Source organism: Euprymna scolopes, chromosome 17 (assembly GCF_053919585.1).
Source record: "Euprymna scolopes isolate OS-2025 chromosome 17, ASM5391958v1, whole genome shotgun sequence".
NCBI classification, from domain to species: Eukaryota; Metazoa; Mollusca; class Cephalopoda; order Sepiida; family Sepiolidae; genus Euprymna; species Euprymna scolopes.
In genome coordinates, this window is record NC_136498.1 from 73,708,421 (window position 1) to 73,726,389 (window position 17,969).

The 17,969-nt window shown below is 31.8% G+C and overlaps 1 protein-coding gene across 3 annotated transcripts in view; it reads left to right on the top strand.

Annotated features, from left to right (window-relative positions):
* The window catches only part of LOC145296791 (uncharacterized), a 127,926-nt gene extending 110,919 nt beyond the window's left edge, over positions 1 to 17,007 (top strand). For 2 of the 3 annotated variants that reach the window (XM_080142856.1, XM_080142857.1), the window contains exons 10-11: positions 1,639 to 1,743; positions 15,882 to 17,007. In XM_080142856.1, coding sequence (XP_079998982.1) covers positions 1,639 to 1,743; positions 15,882 to 16,289 — 513 coding nt within the window. In that variant the 3' untranslated portion in view covers positions 16,290 to 17,007. Of the gene's footprint in view, positions 1 to 1,638; positions 1,744 to 9,536; positions 9,669 to 15,881 lie in introns of all 3 variants that reach the window. The other variant, XR_013870025.1, reaches the window with a different exon arrangement.
* Positions 17,008 to 17,969: the final 962 nt, after the last annotated feature.

Sequence of the window (17,969 nt, forward strand, 5' to 3'; positions counted from 1 at the left end):
TTGGGGCCGCAGTGCGTAAGTACAGTAGTTAGGTGTGACGATCTTAACCGCAAAAATCAAAACCACAAAAGAACTAGCATATCCTATTTGTATTGCTAAACTTTGCCTAAGCAAAACAGATGTGCATTAAAAAAATGTTTCCAGTGGTGATATACGATTTATTTACTTTGCATGTTGGCTCTCATCATTTTTGTGTATTTATTCATTTATTTTGTTATGTTTTTTTTTTGTTTTTTTTACTTGGGAGTCACCACTTATCAAGGCTTGAAAGTCACTTGAGGATATGGGTTAATGAATGTAAGCTGGTAGTGTAGTAATCGTTAATGGTGTAAATTAGGTATAATTTGATTATTTATGGGAATGGCTCAAGAACTTATTTACATTGGATTTGAAGGCTACCATGTTGTATTCAACCAGGAAGCAGGCCAGGTGCCTCAGGGGTCTATCCTTGGACCTCTATTGTTCCTAGTATTTATTAATGACCTCCCCGACAAAACTGCCTCTGAGATGGGTATATATGCTGATGACACCACACTCTATAATAGGCATGACAGGAAAACAAATGAACACATAACTAAAAAAATGGCAAAAACACTAGAGTATGACCTCCAATCTGTAGTGGAATGGGGACAAAAATGGATGGTCACATTCAATGCTGCCAAGACTAAACTGGTTTCCTTCAATAATTACAAGAAACCTTCTCTGTCACCAATAGCAATGGCCAGTGACTCCCTATCTGAGAGTACATCTTTCAAACTGCTTGGCCTAACGTTCACAGGAAACATGAGTTGGAATAATTACATTGAAAACATTGCCAGGGCCGCTGTGAAGAAGGTAGGTTCTCTCTACCGTGCTAGAAAACTACTGACACCTGAAAGTATCCTGTACCTCTATAATGCCACCATTCGCCCATGTATGGAGTATTGCTGTCATATTTGGGCTGGTGCATCTGCTGCTAGTCTCTCGCTCCTAGACAAGGTCTAAAAGAGAGTCGCTAATCTGATAGGCCCTGAACTGGCATCTAAGCTTCAGCCTCTGTCTCATCGACGAAACGTTGCATCCTTCTGCCTGTTCTACAAGTATTTTAATGGTGAATACTCTGACGAACTGCAGACACTTGTGCCCCCACGACGTAGACACCCTCGACAAACCCGACAGGCAGCTAAATCTCACCCCCAAGCAGTAGAGACCCCTAGATGTAAAAGATCTTTCTACTCCAGTAGTTTCTTCCCCAGAACCACTAGACTCTGGAATTCCATTCCAGGTCCCTGCTTCCCCAACTGTACTGACATGCAGAAGTTCAAGTGTAACGTGAACCGACATCTTTCTGCCCAAATCCCTACATAGTGCCCCAGTAGTAGCTGCCCCTGATAGTAGCCCCCTACACCAAAGTGGCAATGTGCCTTGTTTGGGGTGAAAATGTAATAAAAAAAAAAAAAGAACAGTGTTACACAGGCGAGCAGTTCTGGAGCTTTGTTTATGAAATCTGCATTTAGGTTTAGGCACATATAGAGTGTTCGGGAAATTGTATATAGTGGTTGTAGCTACTTGAGCGTTTTTTTGTGAAAGTTTGGCAAAAGGGGACTATAGATTGGAGTTCAGTCAAGTAAGTAATTTCATTTTTGTGTCATTTTCCAGGTACTAAAGCTGCTCTTACCTATATGGGTGATGCTGTTTGTATTCCATCCGTTACCACCTGCTGGTGATCAGGAAGATCTTATTCCTGCATTTAGCGAAGATGGAGTAAGTATTATCTCTATATTAATAAAATTATGAGCCAACTTCTTCATGCATGTGTATTTCTTGTATTAGCGTAACTTTGATAATTCATATTATTTGGATTCTTCGAATTACCGTTCTCATCTTGAGTGTTATTTTCATAGCATTTTGGTTGATGTAACCTCTGACCTTCTTCAGAATGTCCAGGAAATCTTTCTGTCAAACTCGAAAATCTGCACAGAATTTCAAACAGAACCCTTTATGCTATGCATAGGGGTAGCACGCTCTCGTTCTATCAGCCATAACTGGGTAAAAATCCTAAGTAATTCAAAATTGTATTTTAAGTGTCACCTGCACTGAAGATTGAACCTTAAACCTCTAGACGAGCGTAGTGTACAACTGAATTTTACCTTATACTTTATCCTAATCTCAAAAATTCAGAAACTTTGATACTCACATATTTCAATTATTTTTTTCCTATTAATTCAATGTTGTAATAAAAAATCAAATAACATAAAATAGAACAAAACTTTAAAAAAAATTATTTAATTACAAAATTAAATATGCCAGAATGCATTTCTATTTCTTAGTAAACAAATCAACCATTTTCATTTTTTGTTAATGGCTGAAAAATAAAAAGAAAGAATTAATTTGTGACTTTTCAAAATTTGAAAGTAATTTGAAAGCATTTAAACTGTTGAATAGAAAGTCTTTTAAGCAAGCTTTAAAATTCTTAGTAAATCCTTTAATAATTATTGTCAGCTAACATACTTCCTAACTTCCAGCATAGTTCCTTCGCTTTTATTGTTCTTAAGTATTTCTCTTGGGAAATGAAATAAAATATAAGAAAAGGACATTATCAAAAAGTATAGAATAAAAATTAACAAAATTATACAGATAAAAATAACACAATTAGTCTTCATTAAATAGTTTATTACTTTAAAAGATTTTAAAAAGTGTTTTGAATAATTAAAAAAACAAACTAATTTCAATAATTTTTAATTAAAATATAATGGAAAAACCTTTTCAATTATTATTAAATAATAAAAAAAAAGAACAATCGGAAAAGCGTACATGCGCAGGGGAGATATAGGCATGAGAGAAAAAAGTGAAGGAACTGATTTGCCATGTCACCACTTCTGGTAGTTCTATGTTAGAAATTAGGAAGTATGTTAACTGACTATAACTCTTTTAGTATTAATAGATTAAAGGTTTTGGGAGTTAATTTACATCTAATAATTTTTTAAATAAAAATTAATTGTTAACATTAGTTAACAAAATTTATTTCTTCAGCTAATAGTTTAATAATCAAACGAGGCCATAATAATTAGATTTAAATTTCAAAGGGCTATTTTTAAAAAAGAGAAAATAATTTGGAATAAAATAAAAAAAAGTATAGTTTAAGAAAATAATAATGCAAAATGAAGAACTCCTTAGCAATACCAGGTAGGTGCAGTTAGTGCATTATAACTGCTTGTTTAATAAATATTATTAATTTCAGCTACATGTATTTCTGCTGTGCTTAAAAGAATGATAGCAGATGTGTAAAAATATAATGATATATCTTTATTGTTTAGTGGCAACATATGAAATGTGTAGAGGAAACACAGTGATTGGTGGATGTTGATCTCTCGATCTCAGTTTGGGCTAGTTTATAGGGCTAGTTTATTGAACAGATTTTGACTTCTACACACTCACACTTTCACTATCAATGTGTCTGCAGATAACCTTTGCATCAATTCACTAGATATTTTACTTTCTGAGGAGTTGTTGTGTTACTGTGTACCTACACTTTGTGTGTGTGTGTGTTTTTTTCCAGCCAGGTGCATGTCAGTTTCAAGTAGGTTTTATTCTTGTCAAAGGCAATTTCCAGTACACCAGACTCGATATAAAACATTTTGAGTGATTAGCAACTCTGTTGTTATTAAGTGCTTATAATTTATTATTGAAATATAATTCTTACAAGGAATGAATATAATAAGAAAATCTATAGAATAGAGCTGAGTGGAGCAGGCACACTAATCAAAAGGGAGCCATTTTAGTAATATTAATAAAGTTTTCCTTACATATGTAATCAAGAAGCAGAAGGTAACGGATTTTTCCAAGTTAATTTAATCATAAAATTTTTAGAAAGTTATTAGCACAAATTTGTAGAAGACTTTTTTTAAGGTGAATATTTTTTATTGAATTAAATATTAATAATAAAGAGATGTAGTTTTCCTGAAGCATTGTGTGTGTGTGTGTGTGTGTGTATATATATATATATATATATATATATATATATATATATATATATATACACACAAGTACTGGATGACTATCACAATGTAAGAAATGGAAATATTTCAGTTTTGAGAAGGAGGACAAAAGCAATGATTTATTTATTTTATTATAATTTTCTTATTTATAATTTCTTTTATTAATATTTTATATTAAAAACTATGGTTACAATGAAGAAACCTGAATTGTTTAAGGAGTAGCTATGCTTCCATACTCCTTCTTTATCTAGTCGCTGTGGTACAATATCAGGCACTCACCAGAGACACCTTATGCTTGGCCTTGTTTCATGACTAGGACAATGAACACTGTCTCGTCATTCCCAATTTCTTTCTTTCTCACAAACTGAGCAAATTGGGCGTGCTTGCATGCTACTTATGTTTGCTCGTCTCGTTTGGGATGCTCTTGTCTGAGATATTGAGGGTACAGGTTTGACAGTTTGTCTGACTATTGTTTCTGACTGTCAGTACAGCAACCCTAACTCTCTGGTAGTGCTAGAGCAGCTGTTCCATCGTATAATTCTGGGATAGTTGTAGTGTCATGTCACGCATGGAAAGGGATCCTGCAGTTATCTCCTGTGGGATTTCACAAGACCACAACCCTCTAGACAAAACTCTACTAATAGTCTACTTATGTATGCATATTTGTCATCAAAACAGACCCATTTTTCCCAGCACTCTATTCTCAACCTGAAATTATATGTAATGACGTCCAAACAAAAATCACAATCAAACCAGACAACTATCCAAACAAAACTAATTCACCTTCTCCTTTGAGGCTTGCATTCACAAATATTTCTGGGCTTAGAAGTAACATAGATGATGTAGAATCTTTTCTCCTAGTAAATCCCCCCCAGATATCTTAGCATTAGTTGAAATTAACCTACACTCCTCAATCCTCTCTAACTGTTTTAGCATGATAAGACACCCCCCCCCTCCCTGTCTGCCATAAGGACTCCGACAGATATATGCGCAGACTTGGAGCCTATATTTGTAGCACTCTCCTCTTGAATCAGATGATCAGGCCTTCATATGCTTTATATTAACCTTTCAACATAACATTAGTTACTTATATTTTCTCTATCGAATCAGAACTGTATCTTAATCAACCATGTTTCTGATAGTATAGATGCAGCACTCTCTTTAGATATTAACACCTAAGTACATGTGCTTGGTGATTTTAATGTCCATTATCATAATTGTCTTAGCTCCTTGTGTTCTGGACACTGTACTCATAGTTTCTCTATAGCTCATTCCCTTACATAAACAGTCATGTCTTCTACTCATCTCAAAAATCATCAAGATCAGCAAGCGTTACTTCTAGGCCTATTCCCAACCATAATACCCAAGGATTGTGTAACAAATGTCCATATTCCATTGTGATATCACTAGACATCATTCTTAAATCCCAACTCCAAGATGAGCAGCCATTGCTTAAAATGATTCATCAGTCTCCTCCCCATCTTCAGTAAAATCAAGCACTAGTCCATCCCAAAGCTAATCTTCTCTCTGACCCACAATATGGATTTAGGCAATATTGTTATATTGCAAATATTTTAAAGGTCATTTTTGGCCACATATATCCAAAGCCTTTGACAAAGTTTAGCATGAAGAGCTCCTAATGGAAATTAAATCATAGAGTATTACTGGACAAATGCTCAATATAATTAGATCCTTCCTTAGACAAGATGAAAATCCAGGTTGTCCTTGATAGCCATATATCCAAACATTATAATATTAATACAGGAGTGCGTCAGGCATTGATACTTGAGCGTCTATTATTCTTGATATTCATAAACGACCTCCCTAATAACATTGTGTCTGAGATGAGTATATTTGCGAATGATACAACGCTCTATAATAAGTTCATGCAAGAGTGCTCCATACCAAAGTAGGGAAAGATATACTTTTTGTTTCACATAAGCATTTATATGTTGCTACACATTCATGAGCATGTTTTGGTTAGCCAGTTGCAAGTAATCAAGAGACATCTTCAGGTGATGTTGCTTTTACAAAAAATTACAGACTCTACTTTTGTATAAGATCTCTAGTTACTTGTAACTAACTAACCGAAACATACTCATGAATATGTAGCAATATATAAATGCTTATGTAAAACAAATATATATATATATATATATACATATATATATATATATTGAAAAATTTAAATTTTTATAGTCAGCCTATTACTATTTATTTTGCTAACTATTTTTCTTCTGAGAAAAGCCATTCTTTGAAACTATATAGAGCAAGGAATATTCATTTGTATCCCTTGCAGTGAACAATAAATGTTATAATTTCTGATCTACTTTGCAATGATTTTACAAAATTTTAATTTTTCCATTTATACTAATGCTGTGTATTGAGCATTTTCATCTGGCATATCAATATTTGATTCTAACTAGCCAGTGATTTATGTTAACTATTATTCTGTGTTCTTTGTTAACAAAAATGGAAAATTCAGTCGATTTTATTGGTTACATATGATGTCCAGACCAATATTTTTTTATATTTTTTTAGTAAAACACCCTTTTTCACCTAGACCAGTCGTTTTCATTGGCTACTCAGTCTTTTCATTAGCCAATAAAATTGTTGCATTTTTGTTGCAAATACAAAAATTTAAATGACTTTTTAAAAAATTTTGTTGATGTAAGTACTGCTGTTTTGTTTTCAGATGATTCTTTCATTCGTTATTTGACATTTTTTAAAATAAAAATTCAGTATAATCATCTTCTGCAATGATAGACAAAAATTAAAATATTCAGTTGCTTTTACTCGTTCAACACAATCATTAATTAAAACAAAAAATAACTTATGCAATAGTTTTATTTTACGAAAAACAGACAATAAAATTATTGTATTTTTTAAAAATTATTTTCTTTTTAACACTTTACAGTTTTCAAAGAATAACATTTTCTTTCATTGTTAAACCAAAAATTGACTAAGAGTTGTTTCATAGACTCATATTGCAATGGCTTTTAAAACAAGATTTAATTCTTGAATTTTCCATTCTCTTTTACATATCCTTGGACAATACTGACAATAATGCAGAACCTTGTTAATATATATATATAGAAAGAGAGAGAGAGAGAGAGAGAGAGAGAGAGAGAGAGAGAGAGAGAGAGAGAGAGAGAGAGAGAGAGAGAGAGAGAAATACAGACAGACAGACAGATGTACACAAATCTAAGTTGTTATTGTTTTCAATTCTTGTAGCATATGTAAATAGTTTTGTATTAATTTTTTACCTCCTATTTACTCTACTTTAGCTCTAGAAGATCTAACTCGTTTTCTATTGAGCTGATTATATATCTGCAGTATTTTTAATTGCTGGTTGTAATTACTATACTTTCCCCACCATTATAAGGATTAGCTATATAGTTAGCCATCTACTATTGTTCTTTTCTTCTGGCTTCAGTCAATTCTATCTCTCTCTCTTTATATATATATATATATATATATATATATATATATATATATATATATATACACATACTTCAGAATAATGAAATGAAATATGTCTACTGATATGCAAATCCAGTGATTTTTGATTTTACAAAATATTAGATGTAATATTTTATATAAGACAATCCCAGCTAAATAAAATTGCTCAATATACAAGATAGAGTAAATTAATCAAATTTTAGGTATTTAAATTTTATGATTTGAAACGGTTAATCTTCAAATATAGAATTTTTTATTGTTTGAAAACAAAGAATACAATTTAATAAATCTATTTCCTTAACCCGTCAGTATTCGATGCTTATTCATCTCCTCAGAGGAAAAATATTAGCAAATGTTTTTATTGGTTTTCACCTTATTTGCTAAACATAGAAAAATTAAAGTTTTTAAAACATTTTAGATCCATAGAATAAGGGAAATGGGCATTGAGGCAGAAAAAGGATATTGTACTTTAAATACAAAACGAACGCTAAATCTTTAAATGGAAATTCCTGGTAGTAAGGAGGTAAAGAGATCTCTTTACCTCCTTAGATACCTAAAATGTTATATACAATATGTATATATATATATATATATAGCCAAGCACTTACCAGATGCTTGCATCATTTTGTTTTTACTAAAATTCATTAAGATTGTCTTCTGCAAACATGAAAACATTCAGTTGATTTAATCCATTCACCACAGTCATTAATTAAAACAAAAATCAAGCATTACTTATTTATTTATTTTTAATTCTTTGAGATGAGGCTTCATTCATTCTTTTTGCAGACTGTCACCTTCATTTTCATAGTTGTTGTTTCATTACATTTCGGCCAACTCATCCTCTGGCCTTCTTCAGGTGATTTATCGTGACAGGATAGGAATGCTGAGTCTTGTAACTGTATCTTCAGTAATTGCTGACTTTCATAGTTGTCGTTGTCTCATTTTGACCAACTAATCCTCTGGCCTGCTTGGGTAGGATTGAAACCACTATCCTCAGACAGTACTCACCTGGAACCGTAGAGACTCAATGCCTATATCTAGTGCACAATGAAGAAGGCCAGAGGATGAGTTGGCCGAAACATGGCGAAACAACAACAATTATGAAGATGAGGATAACAGTCTGCAAAAACAATGAATGCGTAACTAGAGTTTTAATCTAAACAAATAGAGAATAATTTGTGTTATTTTGATTCTTCCAACTACAGATCTCATCAGTGTTATTTTCACAATGTTTTGGTCGATGTAATCTCTGACCTTCTTCAGCTGCGTCTTGTCAAACTTGGGAGTTTTTATCTTGAACTTGAGAATCTGTATGGGATTTCAGATGGAACCCCACAGAGGTGGCTTACTCTCATTCTGTCAGCAAGGACACCTAAGTCACAACAAATAAAAGTGCTAAGTAATAATCAGTTTTAAGTGGCAGTCTTTAGGAGATTGAAATTTTGATTCTTAGTACACACTGATACAAAGAATACAATAACAAATTATTCAAGACTTCTACATGGTCATGGATGACAGTATGAGAGCAAGCTATCCCCATGGATTAAATAAAGAGTTCTGTTTGAAATTCCGTACAGATTCCAGAGTTCAACAAGATACATCTGAAAAAGGTCAGAGATTACACACTGTGAGAATAATATCCAAGAACAGAACACACACACACACATATATATATATATATATATATATATATATATATATATACACAAGATAAACACCAAGATGAGAATGATAATCCAAATTATAAATCCTCTCAAAAAATTGTAACATGTTTTCTTTCTTCACCAGGCCAAAGTTTGCCTAATGGTTTGTCTTGTGTTTTTAATTAAAATCATCTTGTAAATGGCTCTTAAAACCATATTTCTTTCTTAAGCTCTTCCATTTTCTTTTTCATGTCTCCAGGCAACACCGTGTAGTCCTGTTAGTATATATATATCCATATATAATTGATGATCATTCATCAGTCTTATTTCCAGGGTACTTATATTTGGGTGATTATTATTAGTAAGGAATGTTTATATAAACTCACCATCATCCAAATGTATTTCTCCATGATGGATTGGTGGAAAAAGTAATACAAGTGTCTCTTGATTGCAGGGCTTCAGCAGCCAAGAATTACGACATTTTTTGTCGTAATTTCCCCATTTTTAGGGTTGCCATTCAAACCGATACCAATTGAAATGAAAACAAAATTCGAAAGGTTATTTTCATTCAACTACAAAAGAAAAGGTAACTATATCAAATCTATGGTATTGCCTTTATTTCAAGATGTTGAAATTTACCGATTCCTACACAACCCTCATCACTCACTGATAGCATTTTAACCCTTTAGTACCATTCCCCAAAATCCTTGATTCTCATCCTTTCTGATTAAAACAATCCTAACTTGAGATTCTCGAGAAAATCTCTGTGCTGCTCCATTTTAAGGTTTCATAAATGAAGAAAGCAAATGCACTGCGTTTAGTGACATACACAAGCATTAAAGAAGTAAATAGACACTCCTATTATCATTTATAATAAAAAATCAGAGGATTCTGATTGACCCACACAACATTGTAAAGATCAACAGTGTAAACATAATGCGATAAAAATTGTGTACAAGAAATAATGTTGTTGCTTTTTTGAAAAAAATCTTATGAAAAGAGAAACCATTTTGAGTTCAAATTTATTTAGTATTACGCATGTAATCAAAAGAAAAATCAAATGTGTTGATATGCTACAAGAGCTGTGATTTTCATAAAATGGAATCTTACAGGATGCCTTTATGTTGCTTGTTTTTAGCGGTCAAGACAAAAAAATGTACTAAAGCATCTTTTCCCCGTATTACTATGTATTAATACATTGATTTTAACTCCAAAACGTTCTTATATATAAAATAGTGGTTGTACAGTTTTAGTTTACTAGATGTAAATTCAGTAAAACTTTTGTGCTTATTAAAGAGTGTTTGATGAACGAACAGAGCATGTTTATAATGTGTTTATTTATGCAAACATTATTAGCTACATATGCGCATACATGTTTCTGTAGTGATCTCTAGTTGGAGATTCTATATCATCAGGCTAGTAGAGCAAGAGTACTTCTGATATGCCCAGTCCAAAAACACATTTTTTTTATAATATTTATAAAATATCAGAAGTACTCTTGCTCTACTAGCCTGATGACGTAGGATCTCCAACTAGAAATCTCTACAGAAACATATATGCACATATGTAGCTAATAATTTTTGTATAAATAAACATATATAGAGATAGATAGATAGAGAGATAATCACCTATACACTAATTTTATTAAAAGTTTTTTAAGAAACTCTTTACACCATTGATCTTTACAATTCCTGCAAGATAATATTATTTTCCCTCTCTGATGAATTAGGCAATCACTTGGTCAACAGTGGAAAGCGGAATCCTGAGGCTTGCAGCGATTTAATGCTGATCAAACCGACTTTCACATTTGACCTCTACTATGGCTGCTTTGATACCGTGACAATTATAATACTTATTAGGAATATATATAAAAAAAAAAAAAAGATGTCAATTAGTATAAAATATTGATGTTTCAAACTTTGACTGCATTGCTCGCCATCAGCAAAGGAAGCAAAAAGAAGAATTCAGATTTTAATATGTATGAATTATTTTTTGTGAGGTGTCTATTTACTTCTGGCATGGTTGTGTATATTCAGATTTTATTATTATTATTATTATTATTATTATTATTATTATTACTATTACTAGTTGGAAGCCCGGCATTGCCGATCATACAATACGCTTAAACATGATATTTTAATTTATGCAGATTGCTTTTGTATTATAATAGAATCAATCCTATATGGAATATTATATATTACAAGGAATAATTTTCCCGGTGGACTAATTCGCTAAAAAATTTAAAAAATGAAAGAAATAATTATGTCTTTCATTAAATTCCGTCTATATTTGTTTTGCAATATCATATCAACTTATATTTGGGTTTGATGATGAACACCCTGGAAAAGTCACTTCTGATTAATGTTTAGTTTTAAAATATGCAACCGAAGAAATGATTTGCAGCGATTTTAAATGGTACCTCGTCTTTTATCATAAATTAAACTCATTAATAAGAAAAAATTAAAATAAAATGGTGAGGTACACCCAGGCTTGAACAGGAGACAATTAAATCTGTAGTCGAATACTCTACTACTGAGCTATATCTCCAGATGACAATAGTTCTGTTTGTTTTTTTTAAGAAGAAATGATTTGTTGAGAATTATCTCTCTTAGCTGGTGTAACTGAAAAATATTCCCCTGTTAAAGTTCTTTTTTATCTATAAGAAAGACAGACTATTTTTAAGATCGGATTTTTTTTGATTTTCGATACTTATCAGATGAATTTCTGTACAAAACATATCTAAGAACGCTACCAGACATATAAATTGCCTTCATATGAAATTTACAAAAGATAGGCTCAGCTGTTTCTGAACCTATAAGGAAGGAACTCACACATACACACAAACGACTTTTATATATTATTATTATTATTATTATTTGTACTCACTAGGAGTTCTCACACAGGCCATCATCAGAGATTACTCCCTGACAACAACTGGTGGTGTTCCCTGGAGTCTGACTGACAAGAAGTCTTCCAAAATTTCCAGTCCTCTTCACCTCTTGCGATAACCTTTGCAAATGAATTTGCATCATTACAACAGCCACATTGCCATTGACTTCTTGTTGGCAATGATCATTAGTTTTCACTGGAATTTAGGTAGCAATAATCCTCCACACTGTCACAGTCCTCTTCACACCCATCTAGTGAAGGTCTGGTTAGTGCTTCCTCTCCTTGGTCTTTCCATCCTCCTTGACCCTTCACCGCTGTTTGGTGTGGCACCACTCAATGCAGACACTACCAACTTTTTATTGTTTATTATTATTATTATCAATTACTAGTTATACCTACTCGGCGTTGCCTGGTAGTGTTTTTATTTGCAGCTTGTCTTGTTTTTAACTATGCCAGTTTATTATTTTAGAAAAAACAAAAGAAAGTAACTTTGTGTTGAGGAATACAGTCACATCCCTTTTTTAAGATAAAAATAATTTCAACCTGGTCAATATATTTTCCGGAAGGAACTAAATATAATTGCAATTTATTATTTTTAATATGCTACAATAATCCAGCAAGAATCAGAATCAAATATTGATTTTGTAGGAAGAAAGCTATTGATGACCAAAGTTGAGAAAGAGACTGACGTTAACCTAATATATTAGATTATTTTTTTTTGATATTGTGCAATAATACTTCTAGATTGGACTCAACGACCAACAGCACAAATGAAGTAATTTATGAAACCCTCCAAAAATCAAATTTCGGCTTTCATATAATAATAAGATTGTTTTATATATATATATATATATATATTATATATATATATATAACAATCTTGATATTTAGATTATTCAACTGCTATTTTCATCTTTGTTGTTATTTTCATAATGTTTTGGCCAATGAAACCTTGAATCTTCTTCGGGTGTATCTTTTCGAACTTGGAGATTTTATGTCAAACTCAGGAACCTATACAAAATTTTGAACTGAATTATTATCTAATTTATTGGGTAAAAGTAATGGTTTTATTTCGCATATAGGTCACTGTATATTGTGTTGTTCTTTACTGTATTGGACATTTTTCAAGCCTGGTATTATCAATATTATCTTTCATTAAAATGCTTTTTTTCTGTAAACAAAAAATGGATATTTATGCTTTTACAAAACTCCAAAACTGAAATATGTTAATTAATTTTGATCTTAATTTTGACTTATTTTTTAATTTTCTTCAAATGAATATTGCATTTTCTTTGATCGCTTTCTACAGAACATATGAAATCTCATAACTGATAAAGAATTAAATTGTAAAAGTGTATGCAATTATTAAACTTGTAAATTCTTCTTGGAATATGGTCTTTTAGTTTCATTTTCATGTAATAATTTGACAGTTTTTTTCTTCCTTTTTCTGTTTTTTTTTAATCATTATTTAAACTAAAGCTGGTATGACTTCTTTTTAGGAATAATATTTATTTGAGGGAGATTCACTTTTTTTTTTTTTTATTTGCTTCTTGAGTTAGTAAGTTTTATTATGCAATACTGAGAAACCGGTATCACTAGTGTTAAGTATTATCTGTAATAAATAATAGAAATAGAGAAAAATATAAATTGTATCAATTTAAATTATGTGAATAATACATATGTAGACAATTTATTTTAACAGCTATTTGCAAAAATCCTCATTCCAGAAATGTAGTGATATCATTGGTTCATTTTATCTGTTGCTTTATCAATGTAAAAAGTCAGTGAATCTCTCACAGTCTCTGCTATTGAAAGAATTATCAGGCTGGATTAAATTGGAATTCCTTTTCTTTTCTATATGTGAATAACTCAGATAATAAAATTTCATATATATATATATATATATATATGAAATGTCAAAAACATCGTTAATTCCTTACCCTCACAGCAGCAGCCATATAGCGCAATGGTGAGACGCCTTGACTGTCATTTGGGCAGTTGGGTTTAGATCCTAGCTTGAGGCAGTTGCCTGTCTAGTCGTACTGATGAGCTGTGAAACAGCGAAACAGTACTGTATGTGAATGACTATATATATATATATATATATATATATATATATATATATATATATATACAATCAATATCCATTTGGCCGATGCAAAGCTATTTAGTATCATTTGGATCATTCAAACTACCGTTCTTATCTTGAGTGTTATTTTGACAATGTTTCAGTTGATGTAACCTCTGACCGATGCAAATAGTATAAATTATCAATCCTCATCTCAAAAATTTCAAAACATAAAGCTATTTAGATTTGATGGCAAGAACTCCACAAGATAACTGTATAGATTAAATAGAAGAATACATTTTATCGGTAATCTCCAAAAATACCGTTAGGGCTTACAACATGGCCGCCAGAAGAGTCAACAAAAAACTGCGAATAAAATATATAAAACTCGTAATTTCTGTTTTTAAAGTGGGTTGTCAATTTTCTTTATGAAATATACTTCCAAAATAAACTATTACAGTCGTTTAAAACATAATAGAAGTATTATTTTTTATTTTTTAAAAACAATGTTTACAAAATGTCTACGCACGTTCATAGACATTTTGTAAACATTGTTTTTAAAAAATAAAAAATAATACTTCTATTATGTTTTAAACGACTGTAATAGTTTATTTTGGAAGTATATTTCATAAAGAAAATTGACAACCCACTTTAAAAACAGAAATTACGAGTTTTATATATTTTATTCGCAGTTTTTTGTTGACTCTTCTGGCGGCCATGTTGTAAGCCCTAACGGTATTTTTGGAGATTACCATTTTATCACACCCAACACCAAACCAATATTTCATCATATAATGATCGATAAATAAATACTAGTTTAATTACAAGTAAAATTTCAAATGTTTAGACCCAAAATTGGCTAAATAGTTTGCTACAGAACGCAAAGGTCAAATCTTTTTTGGCAGCCAAATTTTGGGCCAAAAACTGAGTAAAAAGCTTGCCCTATGTCTGAATACACTTTATGTAAAATTTCAAATGTTTAGACCAAAAACTGATTGAGTAATTTGATAGAGACCACACAGGTCAATTTTTTTTAACTTTAACCTCAATTTTGACCCCTTAACATTTATTTTGAGCTCCAATCAAATTAAAATGTTTAATCCATGTCCAAGTAACCTACATTTAAAATTTCAAGTGTTTAGACCCAAAATTGATGGAGGAGTTTGGTAGAGTTTTCAAAGGTCAAATCATTGAACTTTGACCCCTTCACAGCCAAATTTCTGGTCAAAATCCGATTAAGAGGATTTTCCCAAATCTGAATACTTATGTCAAATCTCGAGTCTGTAGACTGAAAATTGACCGAGTAGTTTGGAAGGGAAATGTATACACACACAGACACACACACGTGCACACACAGAGACAATTTCACTTTTATAGATATATAGATTGTTGTACCTTGTTATTGGCAACAAACTAACATTCTTTGCAACAGTTTATTTTAAAAAGAATTACTTAATCTGGTTCAACAGTTCGCTAATATGGAGATATTCTTAAAAAACACCTTAAAAGAAAAATTTACTTGAAGAAAATAACTGTTATTCCTTTAGTAAGAGTTGGTGTTTCTTATTTGCTTTTTTAGCTTTGATAGTGAATATAAGGGATAGTAAATGGGTATTTATCTTTTTATTCAATATTTTTAATAATTCTGTATTGTTTTGTTTTTTTTTCTCAAAAAGAGCAATGCTTTTTTTTTTAAAGAATACTTTTAAAAGTATCCCTTTACAGCAAATGTGAAAAGATTTGCTTAAACTATTTTCATATTGATAATAAGATGAAACTAAATATCTAACATGGTAATTTTCATCATGATCTAAAATATTTGTTTTTCTTCTATTTTCTTAGGCCTATTCATCAACATTTAGTGCCAGCACAGAAGATCAACAATACCGACAATTATATTACCCTGCTGAGGACTACCGTAGCGTCGACACCCAAGTCAGTGTCGCCCCTGGGGGACATCTAACAGGTGCGGTCGGTACTAACATAAAGATAACCCATTCGGCAGCTACCAACGTGGCTGGCAATCCAAATTATTTTAAGCAAACGTCACTGGCGCCTATCCGAGAGGAAAGCGGTTCAGCATCTGCTGGTTCACTGACTGCCATGCAAGGCCATTCCATTAACAATGCACCCACAACAACTACAACCACGCATGCGCAAGTGCAGCAGCCACCGATGCAAGAATACGTACAACAACATCAGGCAACGCAGCAACTACAGCAGCCTGGGGCGGGAAAAGCGTTTTTGTAAATCATGTGGTCACAAGCTAAGATGCAAATTCTATTGGTTTAAAATAATATTTATTTCTACGAGCTACTGTACGTAAAAAAAAAAAGCAAAGCAACTCTTTTTCGAATTTGACTAGACGCACATTCAACGGTACCAAAAATTACTTGACAGTAGTTGAATTAGTACTTGCGATAATCAAAAATGTATATGTCTTTATGTTGTGCACTATCAATCTATTAAACTGAGCCACTTCTATAGAATGGACTAACATCGCTAACAGTCACATGACATATGTATCTGTTTGCATTTGCTGAGTATCGTACCCAATGGCGTGCAGGGTAAAGGGGGTCTTAATTTTATGCCCTTCCTTAAGACTCAAGTATAAGGCATAAAATACTGTCATATATGAGAAATGACGATTCGGATTATTCAGACTATTGTTTTTATCTGGGATATTATTCTCACAACGTTTCGGTTGATGTAACCTCAGACTTTCTTCAAGTGTGTTTTATTGAATTCTGGAATCTCTATTGAATTTAATTATTTAATCCATTGGGGTAGCTTCCATCAGGCATAAACAGATAGAAGTGTTAATTAACACTCCCACCACCACCACTACCAGTAGAGTGTCACTTAGAACTGAATATTACTTAGTATTTATGTCCGTTGTGCTATGGGTTACACAAATAATAGTACGCATTATCATCATCATCTCCAAAATTTTGAAAGCAAACGAAAATAGTTAAAATTAAATATAAACACAAATATCCAACAAAATCAAACGATTTATTTGATTTTAATGTAAATTAAAGATGAGAATTGATTCAGAAAATGCAGGAAGTGACAACCAAGTCTCCTTGTTGCCTTTTCAGAAGGTTGCTTCACAATTCAAATGCATCATACACACCTTTTTGTATGGGTAAAGGTAAGATTGCCAGATAAAGATATTTCTAGCAAAAGTGGTGAGATCAGACTAAAAAGTCAAGAAATATTTACTAAAAATAACACAAGATACCATCACCTCAACTATTGCTACAAGTAATATTATCGAATGTTAAATATTATAAAATTGTTTTCCATAATCAACATAACACCGTAGCCTACACACACCATAAGAATAACAGACAGGAAATTTAGTTCAATAAAACACACCTCTGACTGTCACGGTGTGTATAAACTGTGTGTTATGTCCCCTATTTATTTGCCTCCCCCTACGAGGGCAGGCTGAAAACAAGATTGGTTTTTAATGTGGGGGGAAATTCAGTTCCCTAAAAATGGGTAAAAATTGCCTCAGTCTAGAAGTATTTCTCCTTCACTAACCGACGACAGAAAAGATGAAGTGTAGTATCAGAACAGATACTACACTTTGTTCCTAGCCAAACTGTGGTGTTATGTATGATAGTGGAAAAACAATTATATATTGTGTGTATTTAGACAGTGTTTTTTAATTTCAGAAAACCTTGTTAGGAATAATAGAATTCTAGTGCTTAATTATACCTTATATATATATATATATATATATATATATATATATATATATATATATAGTCTGGGTAGGTTTATCCATTAAAGGCGTTGAGTGAAATTTGAAAATCAAATAAGAGACGTGTTACATTTAACACTTTAAAGCCAAATAACAACGCAAATTTTTTTTTTTTAACCTTTATAAAATAAACGAATGTTTATTTTTAAAGAGAGAGA